Here is a 26,524-nt window from a genome sequence, read left to right as displayed (position 1 = left end):
AAAGGGAGAATAAATCTTTTTAATAGCAAAACTGTACTTGAGCTGCTGCTTATAAAAATTATGGGTGGTTGAATTCATACAAATGCAATGAGAAATTATTTAAGGACTCTAAAAAAATCTAATAATACAGAGATGGCTATGCTCCACCAAATATCCTCTTTACAACTGTTACTATTTTTAATTGTGTGATGAAAGTATGTCCCTACACTTAAATATACAATGCACTGCGACAAAACAACCTTAAATGGCTTTTCCAGACCAGTATTAAAGTTATAAGAAAGTATAAATAAATCTTGTGACGTGCGTACGTGAACATAAGTGCATAAAGCAGAGCTGGATGAATGTAAATACAAGATAGAAATTGCTTCACAAAGTTCTTAATGTCAGCAGGTAATTTTTTGTAGTAAATCATATTGATTTGTGCAGCTTTGCTTTGAATGGAAGCCTTCTTCTGGGATCTTATCAGAAGTGGTGGAGCTTCAGTCCTCCGTTGGGCCTTGTTGGATACAGAAGGAAGACAGGCATTGCAAAGCAGAGTAGAGCTTGTCTTGTGCAGCCATGATGCTCTGAAGACTGGAAAGCTGCAGGGAAGGTGTAACTGCTCCATCCTTGGACAGAGAAGTGATCAACTCATCAACAGCTCTAGCAAGAGAGGAGATCAGCTCCTTATGGAGGATGGGGTCTCTGTTGTTTCCTGGGAGGATGACATTCAGATAGAAGTGACACAACAAATCAAAATATACAGCATTTCTTCCAAAAAAGATTCCAGAAATGCAAATGAAACACAATAAAATTACAATTGCAGTAATTGTGCCTTATCATAAAACCTGAGCGAACTTAAATTTAAGACACAGGCATAAGTATTACAAAACACCCATTGAAGCCACAACACCAGTTGTTCAATTGGTTCGGGACAGGAGTGGAGTGTAAACGTAACATTTAAATTCAAGTATACATTGGTGAAGTTTAAAAAAATCATATTTTTTCTTGAAATTACATCTTGTCTGTATGAAACTTATTAAATGAAATCCTGACAAACAGCATATGAAAGGTTTGGGCCCCTGAACACATCAGGTCAATTAATGATACAAAAATAAGAGCTTATAACTCTGCATGTATGTCACAAACATCACCTTGAAGGGGGAGAGAAAGAGAAGAATGGAGTTGACTGATGGCCTGATTCAACTGGAACAATTTGGATACAGTTGTCCTCAGTCTCTGCAAATCGGAAGCTAACGCCTCTTCCTCCTGTTCCTCAACCTTGTTCTCCGGCTGAAAAACATGAACACCTCAAAAAGGGGAAAGACAAACTGGAGCATAGAAGAAGAAACTCAAGACTATAAGTACCGGTAGTACAACATGCAGCTAAAAATATTTAAATTTTAAGAAGACTAGCAGGTTTTAATGAGGGTGTGTTGTAAGTCCTACATTTCCCCACCTGAGTTGCTCTTGATAATGTTGATATGTGACTTCAGGAATCACACAGATGAACTCAAACACATAAATGATACACTTTCAAAGAAGTAAACATAACAGCCTTATTGCCACATTGCTAAAAGAAGAGTAGAACATTTAAATGCCTTTACACCAATCATGACGTGTATGTTCCTGGATGCCAAAACTTGTTTCAGGCCATAAGCAAGGTTTTATGACTATAAAAACTCAAAAAATAAAATATTAAAATATTTCAAATTTCATTGTATATTTTTATTGTATAACTTCTTATTTTTATGCAAATGTATTCTTCTTAATTTTATTCTTCCAAGTTTTATTTTTCTTAATTTACTTATGTCTAGTGATGCTGCTGCAATATATGAATTTCCCAGTTTGGATTCAATAAAGTACATCAATCCTTCTGTCGAAAGTTTTCAGTGTAACACAGTTGGTGTAAAGAAAAATCTAAAGATAACGGCAAACAAGTCCGATACTGTGACAGATGTCGATCCATTCACTTGAACGACTGTCAAGCGACTAGTACAAAGAGAAGCCTACAGGGCATTGAGCTTCAAAACAAATGAGAACTATTGCCAGAGCAATTCACCAAAGACTGACTGATTACATTTCTTTGGATACCAAAATATCAATGTAAATCATCAAGTAAACTTGTACATTGGTATCATAACCCTTATTTGCAGTCCATTGTTTGGTTGAAACTCACAGCTATATGGCATTGCACGTAGTCCTGCAGAGCACGGATTAAGTCAAGCAAGGATGTCAGGCTCTGTAGGGCCTGTAGACAGAGATGAAGGATCAGTGATGACACATCCGTTAAAGAACATTTAGCTGAACACTGATGGAATTCTATGATCAGCACAAAATCTTCGATGAAATCAGGAGAACTAATCCGCAACAGATGATACAGCTGGGTCATGATCTCATACCAGGTTCCTGGGGTAGGCCACTTGATTCTCTCTCAGCATTTCTCTGGTGAGGGTGAGACTCTTCTCCAAGAGAGAACGGACACCCATTTTGGTCCCTTTCAGCAGTGCCAAGATAATGGATCTCTGGAAAATAAGATAAATCACATTTTATTTCACTGATTAACATAGCAGAAAACCAAACAACTTGAGAAATGTGTGTAGGTATGTAAAATACTATGTGCTCTTAAAAGATTAACAGTTTATTTCATTTTCTTAAATGTATTCCCATTTAAACACAGTAAAGTGCCACACCACAGATCGACAAATCAAGAACGCCACATTCCTTCTCTGCTCAACAACCCCGTAACCCTAGGCGTGTTCATCATGCTCAAGCAGCTAATATTCTATTCTCATTTAGTGTAGAGAATGGATTTGATTACAGAGGACCCCAGAGTTCCGACATGAATAGTAGCAGCTGCAGCATAAATGGTGGTGTTACCTTGCCTGTGGCCTGAGCAACACGCTCCACACCATACAACGGCATGTCTGTCATTGCTGCTAGGTGGCTGAGTGCAAGCAACGCAGCATCCAGGCACCGACCGCTATTCTTTTGAGCCTCTGCTACCATTGATGTGATCTCAGACTCACATCCCTGCATCAGGAGAAAATACAAAAATGTTTATTCAGAATCAAGTCAGACACCCGGTTGACTTAATATTGATCTAACAGGAAATCAATGAAAGCAACATGTAGTTGTCTGTCAGGTTAGTAAATAAATTAAAATGTCAGAATAAAAACAAAAATCAGGTTGGCAAGAGGAAAATTGTGCAGAAGTTGGGCTGCTTTTTGTCTCAACCTATGACAACTCTGCTTTACATCACATGATTCAGTGGAAAGCCCAGGCAGTAGCAGTGTTGCAAATAGGACAGTAATGGCAAGTGAAGGAGACATTCGTGATCTCAATTCTAAGCACAAGTATAGAAAAATTGCAATTCTCATATTTTCCAGAATTGTGAAGCAGTTGTGTTAAGCTGCTGAGGCTAGTAAAGAATTAAAATTCATTTTCGATATATTCATGTTCTGTTTGGGGCTCAAGGTTGAGAATTCCCTCCACATGGTCATTTCCATAGACAGAGCTCAAACAGCTTAGAGCTAAGACACGTCAATTAATCCTATGCATTTTGATGAGTCGGGTCAAAACTACACCAAAATACAGATCACTTTTTCAGTTCATTTCATGCGTTCTTTTGAATTCATATAAAGCAGATGCCAAGAAAAAAAAGAATGTAAAGCCACATGTTCTATAAAGCAGTGTGGAAGTTTTTTTGTGTTTACTTGAATGAGCAACTGAAAGAATCCTCCCATCCTCTTGACTTGGCACTTGAGTTCCTCAGCGATGGTGTACAGCAGACCAGAGTAGGGCTTAATGATGACCAACCACTGCATGGTAACAAACACTGCCCTCTCTATGGCTACAGTGGCCTTGACCAATTGAGTTTGTGCCATCAAATTGCACACAAACACTGAAAGACAAAGACACCTTAACAGTTCGTAAAAACAAATGCACCATCCTGTTTATTTATTTCTACTCCCATTTGCTCACAAAATATGTTATTTGGGATGAATCTCACCATTCTCCTGGATGTCATCATCCATGTTGTTGTATACTTCGTATATGGTCTGAACTGCTGCATACACCTGGTGCAGGTCCGAGGCCAGCCTGTCTCCCAAGCTGTCTTCTGTCCCATTGCAGCTGCGCAGGTACGCCACTGACTGGCCAATCAGCTCCTTGCAGATGCCAGGCATGGTGGAGTTTGTGCTGGTGGAGTGTGTGGAAGACGACTTGACCACACCCATCAACCCTGAGGTATGAACATTGCAAGGCTGAGGTATTCACAAATTATCTCATTCTCACCGTCCTATTTGAAATACATTTTTCTTAAACTTATTTCAGAAAACAGTCTTAATTTAAGAGTAGCAATTACTGATTGCACTTTTTTTTATTAATTTTTTTCTCTTTGTATAAATTAAAATGTCCGATATTATACTCTTTTTAATGCCCCATAGTTCCAACTACATTGCATTTGAAATGTACTGCCCCAATACCATCTTTTGAAAATTGATTAAATGTCTGTCAAAATATCTGATTGCCTGGGCCGGCACTTAAACGTGAATGAGCTCTCTCTCTCTCAACGCCTACTACATTCCGCTGTTGATGTGGTGCGCATGCATCACGTGCACACGCCCTTCTGCGCTAGTTTCAGTACTTTTAAACTTTTATTAACTTTGTTACTACATATTTCTCTTGTATTTCTACTTTGTTAGTCAGCCGAACTCAACTCTGTGGCAGAATTGGGGCCGACTTCGGGGATGAACACACCCTTATCCGGGAAGAGAGGGGTGTTCTCGCACAGACGGGCTCGGGATATGCTTATCACTCCTGTCAATTACTCCCGTTATTAGGTCACGACGGTCGCTGATCTGAAATAAATTTCTTTTTGGATTCTTGGGCAAATTTTATTTTTACAGTAAATTCAGGAAGTTTTTTGTTTTTCAGATTCCAGGAGTTAATAGGGTTAGGGAAGACTACTATGTACTGTATATCTAGATAAAGGAAAAATGTGGATTTTTAGAATAGAACCCCTTTTAATAAAAACTTCAAGTCTCCGTAACAATAGAACCTCGCTTATGTGCAATGTGGGTTTTCAGTTTGTTTCTTATACAGGCAGAAAACAGAAAATAATCCAGAAACTTTGTTATTGACTCACCAGCTGAGGAGGAGCTGCAGTGAAGGCTCTGAATCGGATGGACACGGATCTCATATAGACGCCCTGAGATTCTCCTGCTCTTCAACAAGCTCCTGCTCCTGGGGATACAAATGAAACATTAGGGTTATAATACATCCGTATAATTTTCTCATATGATTATATTCTCATATTTATTATTATATTTACAATCCCAGGCATGCTGTTGCTCTTATTTGATCCGAATGCATCAATTTGCATTCAGCATGCATCATCTGTTTTGGGTGTTTTTTGGGCCTAAAGAACTTCTAGGAGAAACACTGCTGAGGGATTAAACTTGAAACCAACATGCTGAGGAACAAGTACTATCTATGCAAGCCTTGATGCTATAAACAACAGAAAGCTAGACATTCAGAGGCTGTCCCGTGTCCCCTCTGGAGCAGGCTGGGTGTCAGGAACAACTGCCTACACACATTTCAAGTGGTTGAACAAGAATATCAATTAAGTCCCTAAATTTTTTTATAATGGTTGGGTGCTCAAAAGGAGAGATTGATGGATGGAAGGAGAGAGAAAATGCTGGTTAATTACCTTCGCCGTGACAAGGAGGTAGTGGAAGCTGAAGAGGCTGATATATCTTGCTCCCACTCATCATTAGGGTCATAAAACACATCGTCATCTTTAGAGGTGGGATCCCCCTGCAAAGAATGAACTACAACTGACATGTCCAATTTCATTTACTCAACTTAATGAGAAAAGCACAGCAAAGTGAGGTGGCATCCCTCTGTCAGGCACAAAACAACCCACTCTAAACCATAAATAAGGTCAAACACCCAGGAAATTGCCAGTCACACTTGAAGTGATGTTAGACAAGCTGGGTTGTTGAATATGCTGAACTCATCAGACATCATCAATCAGATCGGTGGCAGAAGCTCAATCAACTCGGTCTTTGGCTGGTGACCGGTTCGAGGCCCATGTGGACCAAAGATTTTGGAGTACATCTACACCAAAAATACACTTTTATTCTGTATTATTCACATTTATTTCCCTAGGTTTGAGATATTTTGTACTGAATGTGTTTTTCCATTAAAATGATCATCATCTTAAAAGCAGTGATCTGAAAAAGATTAGAGATTTAAAGCACACCTGCTCAAATTCCCTCATGGCAGCCATGTTGTTTTGGAACTTGTTGAGGCTCCAGAAAGTGGAGATTCCCAGCTTTGTGTTCTGAACCCGTACCTGTATCGGACCACACTGCTCTTGGTTCTCTGTATCAGAACTTTCATGCCTGCGACATAAAACAGGTTAAATTATATGATCACAATACATTTGACACCCGCTTCCACACACTAATGGTCAAGTACGTATGATTTATGGCAAAAAGTAAACTGTTGTTATTGTTTGCCATGTCATACCTGCTAAATATTGTGTTTTTCCTCAGTTTAGCACTGATCTTATTGGCTTCCTCAATCATTAGGGACAGCTTCATTGCATCCCACTGACAGGCTGCAACACAAACATTAAGCACATCAACTGAAACAGCCATGGGTAAATTGCATCTTACTCAGTTTGTGTATATATATGAATTCATTCGATGTGACTTGATGGAAGAGAGTCACCCCGTAAGAAATCAGTAATGATAAATTGATGTCAAGTGTTGACTGTACATCCAGTCCTGGGTAAGAGTTCTTTAACTATGGCTGAATAGATGATTTCCACAAACCTGAAACTCCACTTAACTAAACTGTATAATTGTGTTTCCAACATGCCCAAAATATTCCAGTAATCGAAGTATATTTGAAAGCTCAAACCATTTTGTGGAGTTGAATTTTCCCTTAGAGCCCTTTTCTTCTGTATATCCTCAAGCTCTTGGCTGATCTTGCTCTTCTCTGCCTCCAAGGCTTCGACAATCCTCGCGTGACGCACCCGGTGCTCCTCCATCACCTACCATGATAATGTCCACAAACAAACAGACAAAAACATTACTCCTCATAATATACCCAGTAGGAAGGATTAGCAGCACTTCAAATACATTACAAGACTCTTCATACAAATGCTGGCTGGCTAATGCTTTTAGCCACAGTCACTTCTGAGCATTCAATATGGTACAAAATGCTATGCTATGCAATGCTAACTAGATTTAATAGAAACATTTGAATTTGAGCAAGGAATTTCCATTACAATAAACTCAAAAAGAACATTAACAATGTAAAGAGAATGAAATATGAATGAATTATCAGTTACTATACAACTATGATAAGAAATTAAGACATCTGCTTGTACTCAGTCTCTATTATTAGTATGAAGGCAACGAATGACACCTGCAAACTTGTTTATATTGAAAGATTTCAATGTCATATGTCTGGGAGTAATTTTCTTTCTTTGATCAAACAAAACCCGCTCTACATAAAAAAGTTCAGACACTTAAAACATTTAATAAAGTGAGAGGAACATTTTACATTCCTGGTGTTAGATTGGCCTCTCACCTGGGCCTCCATGTGTAGACGGAGGCGTGTCCGTTGAGCATCAACTTCTTCCTCCAGCTTCTCTTTGGCAATTTTCAGCTTTGACATTTCGCTAGCCACCCTCTGCTGGTCCAGTTCCTGTTGGCGCTTCTTCTCGATCTCCTCTTTCTGAGTAGATTGTTCAAACAATATTAAGCACGCCAAACTGCAAACTGCTATGGTGCAAGGATATAGAATTATATATGATGATGACTAGTTGATAGTTCAAGTCCATAACATTTAAAGACAGAATGTTGTTTAGTCACACACATGCAAGTGGTCTGACAATGACTTCAAAAGCAGTGCAGTAAAATTCTTCTGATGTCAACAGACCTCCAGTGGGTAAAGCAATGGTTCACATCAAATGGATAGTAATTTATAGTTAAGAAGCGCTGAAATTAGCAAAAATTCAGGTATGAGAAAAGTAGTCCATGAGGAAAAAGTACAAAGTTTCACAATTAATTTAGATTTTATACCAGCTCTTGCTCCAAGGCTAGGATCCTGTCCTCATAAAGGGCCTTCTGGTCACACAGCTCCTTCTGGGCTACCTCTTTAGCCATTTGGATTCCCTGCATCATCTCCTCTTTCGCCTTCAAATGGGCTTCTTCAATTTCTGCCTCTAACCTGGGACACACAAAAAGAGAGTTCTGGATTCTAACGTTGAGTGCCATGATAAGCATTGCTAGTAATTACATCCTACTTCAAAGCGAACATGTACTGTAATTGTTGGTGTTCGTCCGTCTGTTAGTTTGCCCACCAAATATCTTCACAACCGTTGCAGATAGAAAGATGAAACAAAAAGCACGTTACTCGGGCAGCAAAGGGGATGAAAATGAGATGATGACCTTGACCTTGAGAAAACTAGGTCAAAGTTAAATTTCAACTTTTGTTCACTCAGGAACCAGATAACATAGAAAGACGAGGGAGAAAACCGGTGTAGGCCATAGATCAAAGCTAGTGCTTTATTCTACCTATGCACTAGCTTTGATCTATGGCCTTACTCACACTAGCCCTCTCCATATGCACTAGTCTATGCACTAGTCAGGTACTACTTTCAGGGCACCCTGACCTACCCTGAAAGTAGGTCAGGGTAAGTCGCAGGATGTTGCAGTCTCTGACTGCTTTGGTTCTAGTTTGATAGATTTTTTTGTCGAGAATCTGCACTCACTGAGCTCTTTGTGCTTCAACTAGCTCATTTTTGGCAAACTCAAAGTCTTTCTGGCCATGGCCTGGACCTGTCCAACAAGACACTCTCTTCCCGGACTGCACCTCTGCTGGATGATTGAAGCGGAAGTAGTGGTCTCCACCAAGAATCACCCTGTCACCCTTAAAACCACGAGAAGAAAACAGATCGATTCTTGAATAAAGCTGAATTTTGATGATTAGTTCAGAGCATATTCAAAATTCCACTATATTTCTGTTATCATTATACTGCTAAACTTTAGATGGATGACGGAATCGTAATGTTCTACTTACATGGTGTAGGACAGTGGAGTGAGATAAAAGGTTTCCATTAACAAAGGTTTTGGCATTCTCCATCGGAGTGAGGCCGACTGTCCCCTGGATGTTGGTTATAACGCTAATAAAAAAAAATAAAAAAGCAGTATGTGTAGATTTTTAGCTGCAGCCAAACAGTATCTAGATAAACAATATATTGTTTTAAATAAATGTCAAAATCACCGTTCAGGAAACACTAAAGACAGGCCAACAGGCCATGTACTATTTTGATATTTCTATAAACTGTTTCTACTGTTAATTTTTACCAGTGTTGGTCTGCAATTAGGGCTCCCGTCAGCTGTATGTCATGGCAGGACTCAGATTTGTGCTTGCCCACGGTGGTTTGACCTTCTTTGATCATGTAAAGAAGCATTTCAGAAAGCTGGGGATCCTCATTCAGGTTCACCAGGTTTGGAAGACGATTGTCGACTTTGAACGTCACACCTGCTTTCTGAAACGAGAGAGAATCTTTCCATTCATCTTCCATTTAACAGTCTAGTCAGACACCCTACCGTCTTCTCACCTAAACCATTGCTAGCTTCCACAGGTGTTTATTTGGGACTCTTCATATTTTCAAAAACTGTCATCACTTCATTCTTACTAATCTCTGTTAAACATATGTGGCTACATGAATTTTGTTTTTTCACAGCTTGTTTGGACACAATGGATGTAAGCCTTCACACTCCCAATATGAAAAATAATAACATGTTCACTAAATTACCTTTAACTCTTTGGTCTCTTCACGTTTACGGATTTCAGCTTGCTCCAGTTTCTCTTTCCATGCCCTGCCAGAAAATATAAAATAAAAATTTATGTAACTTGAGGTCAAACTCTGCCGTGTTTATTTAAGATGATTCCTCTACTCAACTGTTTCCGAATGTTGAAAAGAGAAAAAACTAAAAATCTTAAAATATTTACACTGTATATATTTTCATAAACTGTTGTAATGTGCTGCATGTTTATTGTCACAACTGGCACTGAAAATATCTTTTGTCAGATAAAGAAAAATCAAAGTCTTAAAAAAAAAAAAATTAAATTAAATTAATTATAGAAGGAACACTGACCGGTTGGCTGCGGCCATTTCTCGCTCTTGCTGAGAGAGTTTGGTCTTCAAAGCAGATATCTCCTGCTGGAACAGTCTGACCCTCTGTGGTTCAGCACCCTGGGAGCTCATCTGGGCTGCTCGCAACTTCTCTACTTCAGCTTTTAATTCTAAAAACACAGATTTTATCCAAAATGCTTAATAAAGCTACTATATATAAAACAGGTTTAGGGCAAACATACCCTGAAATTACTTCAAGTCTATATAAAAAGTAATTACCGGTATGTGATGTGTAGTTAAGACATATAATTAACATTGGCAGATGATTGAAGATTTTTTTTAACCTAGTAACACGGGACTAATTTAGAATTTGGGAGTCATAATTTTGAGTTTCACATCATGACAAGTGATATGAGAGAAATCCAGAGCAAGATCTCATATTACTGCTACAAAGGTGAAACAGCATCCCCATAATCATATCTTATCCTTATGAAAAATAATAGCTGCATGACAGTTAGAAGTCGCATGGCCTGGTGGCAAGGTTTGGGGCCGGACCTCAATTCAACTGGGTCATGAATTAGTTGGTGATGGATAGATTGACAGACAAGAGGACTGGTGGGAGATTGAGAGCAGAGGAGATCAAGAACAAAACACAAATAACAAGATAAATATTCACAAATAAAAAAGAGAAAAAGACAGAAGCTTTAAATCCTCAGGATCCCCCACAAGTTGTGCATTTCACCGAAGAACCACAGTTAGGAAGGTTCTATTTAAGTGTCCTTGATAACTGCACGTCATGGTAATCTGAGAAAATGATCAAGTCCAAAAAGTACAGATGATACTAAAAGTAAAGTGCTTTATATTCCCATGATATTAAAAGACACAATAACTCTCTATTAGAAACTTGAGAGATTCAAGCCTATAAACAGGAGGAAAAAGTCACTGATAATATAGCTCTCAACAAATGAACCACAGTTCAGTTAGTCCAACAGCAATTTTCCATTGTCGGTCATTTGTGTCTTGATGGTCTGACCTCTGATGAGCTTGGCACTGGCGTCCTCATTGACTTTTGCCACATTAATGATTGTACGGGCCTTCTGAGCATAGCGCAACGTGCTCAGGCTTTCCTCTATGTTGCTACCAGCTGGGCTAAGCGTTGCAATCATTGCCGTCTTGGAGTTACCACCGAGACTTTCTTTCAACAGCCTGCCGAAGATGAAAAACGTGACTTATTAAACATCAGCACTGGAAATTACAATTAGTACTTGGGTATTGTAAAAAAATATGGAAAATATTATTGATGTATTCTTTCAATTTATACTCATTTTTCATGTCTTTCATTTATACTTGATTGATATCAGTTTAATGTATTAAATTTTCAGTTTTAGCACTTTGAATATCTGAATGACATTATGATCTATATGGCATTAATATATGTGCAGAAATCCATCTTTGCTACACATAGATCACACAGTGGTACAGTATACTTGTATTCTGATATCCTACCATGTCAAGACAGACTCTCTGTATGGCGTGAAGACCTTCTTCCTGGTCAGAGCCTGTTCTGACAAGGCAGAGATGACCTTTCCAAGGGTGAGCAGGGATTTGTTGATACTAGCACCTTCCTATAATCACAGTGCAGAATGAACAAAATGCAAAGATATCTTCTACAAAATAAAGGAGAGAAAAGGGGTCTGAGAATAAACCAATCTTTACAAAACAGTCGTACGCCTCAGTAAAAGGATCAAAAAGATTGTGTGTGTGTGTGTGTGTGTGTGTGTATACCCTGAGTCGGTCTCCGCTTATCTGAGCTGAGTTACAACGTTCGCTGCCTGCCAGGTCTACCAGGTTGATCCTGCTGGTGATGCTGTGCTTGTGTTCTTCACCCACCACAAACTCAGTCTTTACACAAACACACATATAAGCCGATTAGCGATGTCAGAGGGAGATGAAACATTTAACTCATTCACTGGGGGGGGACTGGAGCTTATCCCAGGTGACATTAAGCAGTAATGCCTACAGATAATTCAGAGTACCCAATAACAGTATGTATCACATGTTTTGGTCGTGGTGGGAAGAATCCAGACAACCCACAGAGAACCCATGCAGACACAGAGAGAACATGCTAATTCAATATTATAAAATTGTTGTCACTGCTGTCCGTTGCCAGGCCATACCTGAGTCTGGGTCATAACCAGGGTGAAGACGGAGTGTGATCTTGAACTCTTGTCATTCATTCCTGTCGCTGCTGTGGCTCTCTGCTTGTTGCCCAGATTCAGCCATCCCTACATAATGACACAGACATGTGAGATCATCAGCAACATTCCTGTAATTACCAACCTGAACTTTGAAAATATCAGATGCTCAGCATTCATCTCTACGGTGTATCTGCAAGGCACTTTCAGAACTTACTTATTCAGTCAAACGCTGACAGCCTCATTTTACCGTAACATCTGAAGCAAACTGACATTGCACCCTGACTTGCTGACTCACTCTTGCTCTTAAGTTGTCCTCAGCTTAAGTAACAGCATTTAAGAATAAAAAAAAATTCCACGGCAGTTTCAACCTACCTGAATGTCACTGTACGAACTCACAATATTCCTGTGACGATATAAGAGAGACATTTTGAAAATTGTTATTTGAAAATGTTCTGCATTTAAATAGTAATCCAGCAAAGGAAGTTTAAGGCATCTTACGAAGAGAGGTCAACAACATAGGGACCATGGACTGGATGCTCCCTCACCCTCAGCTGGAAACACAAAACAACAGTTTTACATTGACTGGACACATTCTCAGGGTATTCATCTCCACCAAAACATAACAAGGCCTTTCCTCATGGCACCATGAGGAAAAGGGGATTTCAGTTGGTAGAAATATCAGGAGATAACTGACATCCTGATAGCCACAGTGGAAAATATTTCAACTTAGCAAGCCAATAAAAATACATTGTCAGTGGTTGAAATCTACTTACAGGCATCATCCTCTGGTTCGGCTCATCTCTGGGCACCAGCAGGTCATGGATCTTCTCATTGTAAATCTCAAAGTAGCTCATCTCTACATGACATTTGACCTGAAGCAACAACCCAAATGGCTATTTAGATTACAGTAGTTAACAAAAAAAAAACCCCCACAATAAGTCATCCACGTGTAGAAATTACCTAGAGATAAGACATTTTACCTCGTCATTTTCCATGGACGCCAATGTAAAAAAAAGCTCTTCGCAAAAACGAGGGATTACACCTTCCTCTTCTCCAAAACCCATCATCCTAAGAAAGTTGATTTCAAACTCATTAAATTGACAGGTGAGTGGTGGCGATTTCTGATGCAGACACTTTACATGGTAAGCTTTTGAAAAGAACTACAGCAGACAGAGATAAAAATTTTAAGTGGCACATAAATAATAACATAAAACACTGACGTATACGACTTCCCGGAGCCCGTTTGGCCGTAAGCAAAAAGGCATGTGTTGAATCCCTCAAAGGCCCTCAGCAGCAGAGGTTTGGCCAGTGTCTCATACACCTTCTGTTGGCTGGCAAAGGTTGGATCACACTCATCCACTGAACAGAAAGAATAGTCGTAGGTGAAGGTGTAGCTCTGCTTGGACTCTGGATGCTGGACAACAGTCTCTTGACCGTTCATGAAGATGACCTGCAATGCCTTCTCTTCTTTCTCCCTATAACAGAGCAGATACGTGGACAATTGTTGTTAGATATGAACTTTCTAAAGAAAGAAACCATAATCAAAAAATTTGGTATACAGGTGCAACCAAAAAAATATTAATTACAGATCAATTTGTAGATCATGTTTTCCTCGCTGTTCTATAAATGCCTGACAGTTGTTTGTATTCAATGAGAAGGACATTTTGCTATAGCGTTGTTAAGGGATGCCAGCGAAGGAAGCAAATCCTCAGAGCTGGAAAGTTGGAACTGGATTTCTTTTTGCTTTAAAATTAGTTCACACAAGTCATCAGTAATCAAAAAGACTTCCAGGTGGGTGTTTCTCAGGCAGTGAAGACATTTAAACGTATCACTATTAAAGGTGAACATATACACGATGTTTAAGCATGAAACATACAAACATTTCTGAACAGATTTTTTGGTTTAAAAATGAAGATAGCCCAGAACAATTAATCTATCATTAATCAAGACAAACGGTGCTTTACCTTGCGTTGAAGGGGCGCACACGGACTGCTACGGTCACTGCACTGTTTTCCATCTTAAATGAATCTTGATCCTTGAAACTGTCACTGGGTCTGGACAGGGGCTGTTCGGTGGGTGCTGGAGCCAGGGTGCAGGTCCTGGACTGGGCCACGTCTCCCTTTTGGTTTGAGGTGGAAGTCTTAAACAGCTGCAGGGCGGCTTGTGTCTTCTGCACACCTGTAGCTTCCTTGCTGACCCGAGGAGCTGGGATTGGTCGTGCGTCTTCTGCCTGCTGTGTTCTGGGTTTGGGCCTCTCCAGACTTGCATATTTAATAGGTTTGGGAGCTTCATTCACTGCCAGTCTCTCGAACACTTCCCTCCTGGCGGCAATTTTCTCAAAGTGCGTCTTTTTTGTCGGGGTTTTAAAAGTGTGGTCCTGTAGTTTCGTACTCGCATTAGCGTTAATCGCCCTGTCTTTTCTTTTGGAATCCGTTTCTCTCAAACTCAGTGATCTCATTAAAACGGGTACCTTATTTGATTCACTGAGAACTTTGGGAGTTTGCTGGAAGCCCCTGCCGCTCACACCGCGATGTTTCTGTGCTGTTTTATCCATGGAGGGAGTCCTAGTTCTGCGCTGAAGTGTCAGCCTCTTCTCTGTAGCTGGTGTGGTGTTGTGGCTTCCATCAGCTACCGTCCTCTCCATTGTTTCAGCCCCAGACTTCCTCCTTGACCTCCTCTGCAGAGTGAGTCGACCACGGTAAGCGGCACGTTGCCCGCTTCCGCCTTTTGACATCGCAGAGATGACATAAGTCTTGTTCACCTGTCTGCTTGTATCTGATGTCCTGCCGCCATCAGAGTCTTCACATGCTACGTCACTTGTGGCCAGCCTTGTATCTGTTGCTTTCCGCTCAGCCGGACGTTCTTTTCCCGGTGTCCTGGATGTGGACGTTGACACTAAATGGTCATAATATGCTGTGTGCTTTCTCGCGTGTACAGAAAATAACGACATAACAGCTGGTTTACTGAAAACAAACGAAAAAAAATCAGTTAAAACAAGATTACAGGTTAGCTACTAACGGAACTCCGACTCGGTTCCTCTATCAACATATACGACGTGAAATATGTGTAAAGCATACAGGCGACTCAGTACGTTAATTTAAAATGAATATAAATGAAATAAAATACAGCACACGTATCCAGGTGACCAGGGAAGCTTGTGTTTGTTGTTATCCATTTAGCTCTTCCGCATGTCGCGCGCTTCAATTTCAAACCGACTCGTGTAGGGACCGCTGATTGGCTGATTTTTCGGAACTCTTGACGTCACGTTATGGATATGCGGATGTTTAATACTGACACTAGATGGCAGCATGTTCACAGGTATCACATGTAGTCAAGTGCTGAGAAATTACCGTACAGCAAAGGTTATAGCACCGTGCGGAAAATTCTATAATTAGCACTCTACCGTTACAAAAGGTTTATATAATTCAGCAAAACAAAACGACTCTACCTCCCTCCACTAACTGCCTGTGTAATAGAGCAGGGAAAACACAGTAAGTGAAAATGGGGATAAAGATTGAACTTCAACAGATAAATTTAATCTTGAGCTGTAAAAACATTCTTTGCAGTGTCTTACAATGTAAGTTTTTATATGTAAATATGGGTCAAAATGTTTTTCTCATGGCCCATAAGGAAAAAGCTAATTAGGAACCTGAACAGCTTTTTCATTATCATTAGTCTTGATCTAGAACAAAGCAGCTGAAGAGACCTTATATCATGACCCCTGCCTAAAACTCTCAAACTAAATTTACAACTGCCATTAATAAACATTTCTTCTTGCATAATCACAAGTACATGTGGTCTTCCATTAACAGTGGTATGACACTTTCAGGAGAACCTGGATCGAAGATTGCAGATATGATTATAATTGTATTTGAATGAACCATAACGGAAGAAGTGAGTATTGACGATGAATGAATGAATGAACTGTTGTGCACTAGTAACAACAAATATAAATTTGGAATGCATCAAAATGACATTTATTAAATGAAACAATATCAAGTAAGCATTTAGGATTTACTAAATAAATAGACATCACCATATCAGACATGTACAGAAAAACCTGCTACTTTTTGCGCCGGTCGTGTTTTTTTATGATATCTAATAGATTGTTTGTAGTGACCAGCGCATCATCAGGTCCCCACTTGGATTTCTGTCGTTCTCTCCTCTGCTGCTCATGTAGGTGAGGTGAGTTCAAGAGTTGAGGGGGCAAGATGGAACCTGTGGGTTTGACCCTGTTTACCACCTCGAGGAACAGCCGCTTGTTGTTGTTGTTGAGGAAGGTGATAGCTGTTCCTCTGTGTCCTAGCCGACCTGCCCTGCCCACCTAGATTAGAAAAAATGAGACCAAGAATGAATGTTTCATTTAAAAATGTTTTTATACAATGTCCTAAATTAGAAGACATAAAGTATTATTGCATGCAAAAATTAAAGCCAAAATTAAGTTTAACTTTACCACATGATTACTTTTTTTCTCTGGTTCTTACTAACCTGATGGACATACTCATCCATTGTATTTGGCATGTCAAAGTTAACTACCAATCTGACATTGATGAGGTCCAGCCCTCTGCCAAGCACGCCTGTACTGATCACCACTTCAAAGTCTCCATCCAGAAGACCCTGTGGATGCAACACCATCAGAAATTCTGAACTAAAGATGATCTGATTCTGCCATGGTTCTACCAAAAAAGTGAATATCAAGCAGCAGACTTTGAAATAATATAAAAATGAACACTACTGAATCTAATATTTGGCCATCTTTGAGGACAGACACCACCCCCCATAATGTGTTTGATCGCAGCAAAATGTACATGTGACGATGCATGTCTGTATAACATGTTTCCATTAATGTAAAGCTGAGGCCTTAAAGACCACACCAGCTGATGCTACCTAGGTTTAACTCGAAAAAGCTTCAGTGACATGTTGAAACAGGCAGAGAAAGAACATGTGTTATGCAGTGCAGCAAGGATTTCTTAACTTGGGATTTTTAAGATCAGTTTTAAATTTTAACCAATTATGATGTTAAGAGATATGACTTCAGTTATTAATTATCCTCATAATTGAAATTGTGCTTTCATTCCAGGTTTGTTGGCTGGTTGACACCTACAGACTGCCCTCTATGTATTCATATACAATATTTACTGTAGTCTGAGATAATAGAAATACTGTGCATGTTCTGGCTGCTTCTGGCCTCACCCTGAGGATGCGGTTGCGTTCCCACTGTCTCTTGTCAGAATGGATGGCCACAGTCGTAAGGCCTGTCACCTTAGCGACAGCCTCGCACAGCAGATCAGCCCCAAGTTTACAGTCTACAAACACCACCACTGGAGGCTGGTACAGCTTATTGTCCTGAAAACAAAGGAGCAAGAGGTTGTTATTTTTTTACATAGTATTTCTATAATTTACTCAAAACGGATATTTAAGCAGATACTACACAGGAATTCCAAACTAGCCATATATGATCTAAAGGATACTGTATATGGTAGGCCTGACTGATATGATTTTTAAAAAAGATAAATTTCCCTTGTTTGACTACAGTACATACAGTAGTTTATCAGGAGGTCTGTAATTACATTCACTGACAGACGGCAGTATGACTATATTAACTGAAAGAGACAAGCGTTTCAGTATTTAGTATATTCAGTACAAATACTTTCTCTCCATACAAAACTGAACAGTGCAGGAATAGCTTGCTTTACACAACCTGAATAAGGCTCTCAAATCATTTCCTCAGAAAGTAAGGTAATAATGTGAGTTATATTGTTCTTGCTTCAGTGTGTTAAAACATGCCATAACTTTCAACTTGAGACTGAGTTGATTTTTATACATCCTGCTCCAAGTGCTGTAATACATGATTTAATGAGTCATGTCCAGTCCGAAGGTTTGGTTTTCTTGGAAAGTCCCACCCAAATCCCAGACTAATAGTCCTCCAATTCCACAGCACTCCCTGTAACCCACCTCGTTTTCTTGCGCAGGGACAGTAGCCTCCTTCTCTGAATTAAACAGCAGGCATGATTAACATGGATTAAGAAAATAACCCATCACAAATACAATCCACACAGAGAAGTTGCAGCTTTTGTTCCTTACATAATTGTCTAAAATCACTTCTTCATCTGGGTTTCTCTTTTCCTATGCTGTATTCATGGTGCCATTGATGGGATTCCTGGAGTGGGGCCATGGCTCAAGGCCAACCCATTTCCTCCAGATGGGGGCCAGGGGCAGCAGCATTTCTCTCTCAATATGTTGTAGTGGGCAGACTGGCTTTTGGAGTTTAAGGAAATTACGACCTTTAAAAAGCCAGTTAATACATGATTATGAAAACTAAGGGATATATCTGTTATGAGCTAAAATCCTAACGATGACTCTTTATGTGCACTTTCCAGTTATTCAGAGGACAATTAGACATAGTGCTGTAGAAAACTGACATCCTCTTAAAGAAAACCTACTGTACACTGACAGTAGACCTGTTCTTCAAGTGACACGCCTCCACAATATATCTTTCAAGTGTGAACCATACTTACTGACAAAAAGGAGAATGTGTGCTATAACTTACATTGATAATTTCAAATAGCTTCTTCTTCTTTGAGGGTTCCTCTACCCAAAGCAGGATCTGCCTGATGTTAGCACAGGGCTGGTTCCTCTCTCCTACGGCAATACGGACCGGGTCTTGAACCAAACGGGACGCCAGGTCCTCTGTCCCTTTGGGGATGGTAGCAGACACCAGTAGAGTCTGTCGTTCTTCTGGAACTTTTTCCAACACCTCCAGTACCTGCTGCTGGAAACCCATCTTCAACATTGTGTCAACCTACAGAACATTAACACAAATACATGTAGGCCTTTTATACATAATAAACAGCACTTAGATGATCACATGATTAAAGCACGTTTCAAACTGCATTATGTTGTTTGGCAAAATACTGAAATGCACGGACTGTTGTTGACTATCATAATTATCATAATGTAATCAATTTCCATGTGAATGCATTTAAGAACTTCTGATGTTGAATGCTCTTTTTTTTTAATCAAACATAACGATATACCTGCAGAACATCAGATTTGTCTTGTGTCTGTCTTACCTCATCAACCACCACAACCTTCACTTCATCCAACTGGACTGCTTTCTGTTTCAAGATCTCAAAGAGTCGCCCAGGAGTGGCAATGATAATCTAAAGAGGAATAACAGAAGAAAATTACATTGTCAAAAGTCAAGCACTCGGCAAGGAGGAGAAGTGACTGTAAAGTCAGAAAATGTACTTTGATGCTGCTTTTGAGGCGATGGAGTTGTGGAGGAAGTGGCATCCCGCCCACCAGCAGAGCGGTTCTCATGTTGGGGAGACCCATCACCAGCTCCTTGGTCTGTCTCTCTATCTGAATGGCCAGCTCCCTAGTGGGGGTCAGGATGAGAGCCACGGGGCTCCGAACAATGTGTGCTGGTTTCTACAAAACAAAGAAAATGCATTGGGATCTCAACTGGGGATCAGCAACAACAAATTGTAATCCCAGATAGGCACAATGTCGTGCTCATGACCTCAAACTAAATCTCTAGAGACAAACCATGAAGAACAATTTTTATCATCACAAGACGGTTGCAGATGTGTTTGCAAGACTTGATGGACAATGTTACGTTTTTACAAAAGAAATCACTAATAGCTTCATACGACTGCTAATAGTGTCATGTCAAGCGATATCTTCAAATTATTTCTTCTGCCCAAATATCAACTCAAAGATGTCATAAATTTAAAAAGAAAATGACAACTATACTGTACTTATAGGTGGGTCAATGTAGACATTTGTGTTTGCTGAAGCATCTCGCCATAAATAAAACCACCCCAGTGACGTCTAGAGTCGTGTCAAAAAATATTTTGTGTCCAATATTTTATTTTAGCTATATAGAAATGTGAATATGTAAATTCAGTTTACCTATGTACCGGTACTCATTCCACTGGCAATATTGGAAAGGCATTAAATAAAAATGCAATGTTGCAATTTGATTTCCACTAAATAAATGCCTATTTTTTATTAACCCAGTTCATTCAAATCTAAGAAAGCTGACAAAAGATGAATGCAGCATGCCCATTGTAAAAGAGTCTCCCATAATCATTACTACTCACAGCGATTTAACAACCAGAGTCAATGTTAAAAAACCTGATATTTTATCTCAAAAGTATCCTAAAAAGGTGGGATTGTGATAATCAGGTTGTGGGTAGTTTGAAGTTTTTCTTAGAAATTAACGTCAGAGAATGAACTTGGTGGAATGAATTTAAATAACTTTAAAATGCATCTGATGTTGGATGCATTAAACAATACCTCTAGTGCCCTCACTACCACTGGCAGCAAGAAGGCGACAGTCTTGCCTGAGCCTGTGTCAGCGCTGGCGATCACATCCCTCCCAGTAAGGCCAACGGGAACCATCTGCATCTGGACAGGCGTGGGCACATTATAGCCAGCCTTCTTCAGGTTGCTACTCAGTGTGGCAGGGAAGCCACAATGTTCAAATTCAACGATAGGTCTTTTAACATCGCTCCCCTGGGTTTCAATGCCCAGCTCTTGTTTGATCCTCTGCACTTGTTCATCTGTCAGGCTCAATATGAACTGATCCTCCATGTAGAAATATCCTGCATCACCTTCACCTCCTCCACCAGTGTTTACCACTGGCTGCTGAGGCTGAATCCATTCGTCTCTGGGTTTGTCCACATGGTTAAACACTTCCACCCCAGTCCCCATTCCCATTTGGACCAAATGTTCAGCTTTGCACTCAAGACTGCAAACATCATTGTCAGTGCTGTCACAAATGTACTCTCCATAGCGGCCACACATTACACAGACAGGCTCTCCTGGCTCTGGCCATCTTTGGGTCTTTTTGAATGATTTTACGGGTTCCTCTTGTTCTTCAGTATCACTGGTGGCAGGCTCATGTTTATCTCTACTCAAAGAGTCCTCTGTGACACTAGAACAGTCTCCTGGTGGCTCATCTTGTGTCTTGGTGTCTTCATCTGGTTGCGTGGTCTTGTCCTGTGTTTTGACGTCTTCGCATGTTTCTTGGTTCTGAACCGATGTCACGTAAATGTCGTTATCTTTGATCTCCTCCGGATCAATCTTGCTTTTCTTATTCAGACTGGAACTTTGGACGGGTCTCTTCACTTTCAGAGCTCTTGGCATAAACATTGTAACTACTGTATTAACCTGTGAACAAACATAAAAAACAACAACAGTTGTACACTTTACATTTCACGGATTTAGACAGCAGCAACATCTTTCTCGTCGGTCTGATTAAGCATGTGACATACCGTGAGTCAAAAGGAAATATTTTATAAAAACGTCTGGTATTCAGTCCCAGTAGGCCATCAAGAGTTAAAAATATTACAGCAGAATCCTTCTGTACAGCAAAATTGTGGTTAAGCGACGAAATTGGAGTTCAAAGAATACAAATACAACGTTAACTGACTGAAATTACTAACAATTTTGAAACACCACAATTCAGTCAATAGTAACTCATATTTACATGGTAGTATCTATTATTTTTGTGGAACGTCTCAAATAAATGGAGGTTTACACTCACCTCAGCGTGTTGTAGTCCGACGCTTAAAAACAAGTACGGACGCAGACTAATGACGTCATGTAATTTTATACTTTTGGGAAATGTAGTTCAGAAACCAATGCCTTTCTTTTGTTCACAGTAGTCGCTTTACTTCCTTTTCATAGCCAGAAATAATAACGTGGTTAACAAATAAATACCTAAATCTATATGTTAAAGATCTTGGCTCTGATTGTAAGATTTTACAATCTAAGGCATGGGCGTGGCTTAGGGACGGGGTCTGTCTTCCCATTCGAGTTCAGTTATGTCTTCAAAATTTCGTAAAACCCTTACTAATGTGTACTTATATTTTATAGGGTCATTCAAACACGTGGTCTCAATTTGCTTGCTGTCGTTGGTGAATGTGTCATAAATCTGAATAGCTCCTCCTGCATTCGACAACTTTTAAACTTACACTAGGAAATGCTATCAAGTGCCAAATCACCATACTGTACTCCTTAGCGGGTTTTCCTCTCCTGTTGAGAATTTTTTGAGGTACCAGTCGCGCATGCGCAATGCGCATCAAAGGTGAGGGGGGGCGCGAGGGGGTGTTTGTGGAGCCACAGTGGTGCAGCAGGAACACCGCGCCACGGTACCGGATTGGATAGAGGGAAGAATGCCAAATATATAGGTTATCCTCACAAGAATACGTGGACATGAAAGGGAGAAACGTCTTCTTCCAAAGAATTTTTTAAAAAAAGGGAATATTTCTGCTTTCATTCCAGATGAAGATCAGTTTTTCTTCTGAAATCCAAACCCGGTTCGACGGAGCCCATTTCTGCTTGTAGACGGCAGAATGGATGAAAACCACCAGGACTCCAGAGTGAACGAATAACGCAGTCAAGAGTAGCATTTTGTGACTGATAGAATCTCCGGGAAAACCGCATCTTAACAATTTAAACCTGTTCATTGTTTTCCACGAAATTCCAGTGGTGGGATGCTTTCTGGTGGTGTTGCTGCTTCATAGGTCTGAAGAATACATTTTGTTGACAAATATGGGTGAAGTTCAGGACGTCAAGGATACTAAGAAGACCTTCGTTGTTCCATCAATCAAGTCATTTGAGCACTATGACTTCTCCCGAGCCAAAATCTGTTGCAGCCTCACATGGCTGGTGGCCAAAGCTTACGGGACAGGTAAGTGCAGCAGCGCTTCCATATAATTACCTGCACTGTGTGTATGAATATCATAACGTCAGAAATGAGTGGTTTTCAGGGTGTAATCAAAATACTGCACAATCTGTTATAATAAATGTATAATATCGTGTCTTAATAGCATGCACTGACACTTAAAATCCTCCAAACGTGGGTGTCTATTGTGTAGAGACGTCACAGTCTGGGGATATGTACTTCGGTGTTTACTCTGATTACTGTATCATTGTGGTTTCCATCAGGTTAAAAGTTATTTTAATTCACAATTTACAGTTTGGATCACATTCAGTGAAATTCCTATTTTAAAGAGTGATCTAAAGAGAATTTTATCCCAAAGGGGCAGATTAAAAAAAATAAATCCCTAGTGCTGAATGCCAGTGTAAAGCAAAAATGTTAAAAGGAACAGTCAGTGTAGAGATATAAAGGTTTGGAGGTGTCCCAAATAATATCAGGGTGCTGCATCCAAATTTAGTAAGAACAGCATGTGCTGTTTTTATACATTGCTAGCAAAGTATACATAAAGGTTATACCTGTTAACAGTGATTTAGAGTCAATGGCAAGATTTGTAGGTTAAATTGTGTTTGTTTTAATTACATTTTTAATTAATTAATTAAATTAAAACTGTAACACTGGCAAACAGAGAAGACTAAATAAATTAAGCTTTCCCACGAAAGATTAACAAATATTTAATCAGGGTCCTGTCTTCAAGCCAGTTCTCACACGATAGATTCCAAGTCATTCAAATGGAAACTATTATCTTTGACACTGTTATGGTTAGGTTTAGGTTTTGATTTTTAATATATTGATTTATTGAACAACTTGTTAGAAACTCCTCCACCATCTCACTCAAAGACTGCCCACCCACCTCTGGGATGCAGTTTTCTTCTTTACAGCCGCACCCACCTCATCTTATTTCTCACCTGATTTCTCTCGTAGAGCTCATATATGTTTGTATTTTCACCTTTAACATTTGTTGCATCTTTGTAAACCTGTCCAATTTCTTCTTTGCTCTCTCTCATCATCCCGCCTTATCTTTGCAAGATACTTTTTCTTTGTTTTCCTGCACTTCCTCCTTCCTCTACCAAGTCTTTCTGTTTTCCTTCCTGTCAGCAGTAGTGGCTTCCCAGTCTATTACCTGAGTGCATTTTCCTAGACTCTTATGCACCATCCTTTTCTCCACTTTTTTGAACTACAAATTTTGCCATATTTATCGTCTTTGGAATATCCACTACCATCTACCTGTCCAGAGTTCTCTTTTTGCATCACCATCATGTCTGTTGAAATACACTCCAGTTAGCAACCACTATTGATCTACTACCACTCTTAAAGTTTTAAACTTTTTGCTTATCACTCAGTGTGGAAGCACTCTCAACTCTTGACCAACTCTTCCCGTTAGACCCAGTTTTATTCTCCAATTCTCCTCTCATTCAGTCCACTTAAACAACATGTATCCACCTCCAATCTTGCGCTCCTTGCTTCTCATCTTACACAGAATGTAAAATTTCCTTCTCCATCATTTCTGCCTTCTCTCTCCCTCTACCTTCATGACTGACATCCAGAGTTGCCACCCTTACTTCTTAATTCTCCTTTTTCATCTCTAGTGCTATGTCTTGACATGCCACCCCCTCTGCTTCTCCTCCTGATTCGGTACTGAGAAAGAAACAGAGACACTTGGGTAGCACTTTGGACCCGTTTGTGCTGTGTTTCAGACTCATGAACTGTGTTGTAATACCCTAGCATATGTGAGATTCTCCATAGCTCCTTTGTGTATTTTCAAACAGGACTAATAGAAGTGGGCTGTTTCCAAAAATATGACTCTCCACAGAGACAGCGATAGAGGTGGAGAAAGAGAGAGATAGTTCATCTCCAAATCCTTGCCCACACGGCCCTGCACTCTTCTCTTGCATCTTCTTCATCACACCAGGACAAGAACAGAGGCATCACATCTCCTAGCAGATCCCAGTATGGTTCATGTACAACACACAGTCATAAGCTGAGCTCAACTCAAGAGTCACATGTTCAGCTGTGTTGGTTGAATGCTGGGGAAAATATTAGGTTCATGTTATTCCCATAGTAAGTATTCAAGAGACAGTCGTGTATAAATAGCAGCAGTGCTCCTCTGTTGACAGATGAGAGGCAGAAAATTGTGAATGTTCAAGTTTTCGTCCCATCATAAAACAACAGCTAAAACGCTTCATATGTATTTTGCAGTGTAGCTTTCATCATATGCTCACCTGACCACATGGTTGCATATTGTTGCAGTGCTACAGGAGCAAAAGTATTTTAATTATTTAATAATACATAATGGATTACATTTATATCGTGCTTTTCTGGCAGCCATTCGTGTCCTCGACCTCTCCAACAGATGAATGGGAGAACGGGATTTGAACTTCCAATCCTAGGATCATTAGACAACCTGCTATACCACTTGAGCCACTGCCACTACAGATGAACTCCAAATGATCAGAAATTGACGTCTGCAATTTTGTGGTACCTGAGTAAGATTCTGACATGCTAGCAGCCTCAGAGGGGGCACTCTGTGAGAGAAGGTTAATTTGCTTGGTGGGATCGATAATATGAACAAGACAGAGAACCCTGCTACTGCTGACGTATGCATTTTCTCTCCACAATAAAGTGTGGATGACCTTGTTGATAAAGGACAGCTTCAGCAGGCGGCCGATTGATTTGCTAGTGGGGGCATGTGGACGGTGTTGTTATGAAACCATCCTCATGTAACACATTTCCCTGTAGTCTGTTTAACCACTGTACTATCCAGCTATATATATATATATATATATGTGTATATATATATATATATATATATATATATATATATATATATATATGTATGTATATTTACTGTACCGTATATATCAAATATCCACAATTTCTTTTTCAAGAAAAGGACAACAGGAAGGGACATTAATAAGAATTATCCAGAGAGTACCCCATGACTTGTTTGAGGCGCATACTCTTAGTTTGATGAGGCAGGCAGTGAGAAGGGTTTTCCCAGGAGCTGGAAGCTGCAGAGCTGAAGACTAGAGGAATCGATCGTGTTGCATTTTTCCTGCAGTTGCTATAGTAACGTTAAGGTCTATCGACTCCAGGACTGCACAACACGAGGAAAATCGTTGGCGTAAGGTTCAGATTTGATAATAAGATAAATGAACAAATGCCGAAGTTCCTATATCGGCTCTTTGCTCTTTTCTCTGCCGATTTGATAACTATCTTTACAATTGTCATCAGTTTCCAAACCTAGTAGAGTATCCCTCATCAATGCTCTATCTGACTGGTGAGATATGTGCATGCATTACATGAAAATAAGACACCTGGTTCTGTTTTTTATGTTTCAGGAAGTCTAGTGACAAATAAAATGTGGTTTATTATATGTCTGTGCCAAGATACTCTGAAAGTGTGACAATGAAAAAAGAAATAATGAACTAATGACAATGAAGCTGAGAT

At 39.8% G+C, this 26,524-nt stretch overlaps 3 protein-coding genes across 5 annotated transcripts in view; 1 reads left to right on the top strand and 2 right to left on the bottom strand.

Annotated features, from left to right (window-relative positions):
* Positions 1-10: 10 nt before the first annotated feature.
* kif14 (kinesin family member 14) lies at positions 11-15,417 on the bottom strand. The gene is made up of 29 exons (XM_068319632.1): positions 14,307-15,417; positions 13,563-13,817; positions 13,323-13,410; positions 13,116-13,214; positions 12,841-12,893; positions 12,715-12,745; positions 12,322-12,429; positions 11,930-12,046; positions 11,651-11,769; positions 11,178-11,350; positions 10,167-10,314; positions 9,824-9,887; positions 9,369-9,553; positions 9,082-9,184; positions 8,774-8,931; positions 8,082-8,229; positions 7,588-7,734; positions 6,913-7,045; positions 6,517-6,607; positions 6,248-6,389; positions 5,693-5,799; positions 5,129-5,226; positions 3,992-4,222; positions 3,696-3,883; positions 2,860-3,012; positions 2,382-2,504; positions 2,159-2,230; positions 1,134-1,272; positions 11-694 (listed from the first exon to the last, which is right to left on the bottom strand). The coding sequence occupies exons 1-29, from the start codon at positions 15,290-15,292 to the stop codon at positions 480-482; spliced, it is 4,674 nt and encodes a 1,557-aa protein (XP_068175733.1). The 5' UTR covers positions 15,293-15,417; the 3' UTR covers positions 11-479.
* A 931-nt stretch (positions 15,418-16,348) lies between these two features.
* On the bottom strand, positions 16,349-21,926 carry ddx59 (DEAD (Asp-Glu-Ala-Asp) box polypeptide 59). 2 transcript variants are annotated; one of them, XM_068319724.1, is made up of 8 exons: positions 21,899-21,926; positions 20,647-21,522; positions 19,594-19,776; positions 19,416-19,505; positions 18,893-19,144; positions 17,536-17,688; positions 16,831-16,959; positions 16,349-16,666 (listed from the first exon to the last, which is right to left on the bottom strand). In XM_068319724.1, exons 2-8 carry the CDS (start codon positions 21,502-21,504, stop codon positions 16,406-16,408), a joined length of 1,926 nt encoding a protein of 641 aa, XP_068175825.1. In that variant the 5' UTR covers positions 21,505-21,522; positions 21,899-21,926; the 3' UTR covers positions 16,349-16,405. The 2 variants fall into 2 exon arrangements, with proteins under 2 accessions (XP_068175825.1, XP_068175826.1); XM_068319725.1 differs by lacking the exon at positions 21,899-21,926 and adding an exon at positions 21,627-21,768.
* A 568-nt stretch (positions 21,927-22,494) lies between these two features.
* The window catches only part of camsap2a (calmodulin regulated spectrin-associated protein family, member 2a), a 34,480-nt gene continuing 30,450 nt past the window's right edge, over positions 22,495-26,524 (top strand). For both annotated transcript variants that reach the window (XM_068320337.1, XM_068320336.1), the window contains exon 1: positions 22,495-23,047. In XM_068320337.1, the coding sequence (XP_068176438.1) occupies positions 22,909-23,047 (139 nt within the window). In that variant the 5' untranslated portion in view covers positions 22,495-22,908. The remainder of the gene's footprint in view (positions 23,048-26,524) is intronic.

Source organism: Antennarius striatus, chromosome 7 (assembly GCF_040054535.1).
Source record: "Antennarius striatus isolate MH-2024 chromosome 7, ASM4005453v1, whole genome shotgun sequence".
Classification (NCBI taxonomy): Eukaryota; Metazoa; Chordata; class Actinopteri; order Lophiiformes; family Antennariidae; genus Antennarius; species Antennarius striatus.
The sequence above is the reverse complement of the archived record's forward strand: the minus strand, read 5'-3'. Positions and strand labels throughout refer to the sequence as shown.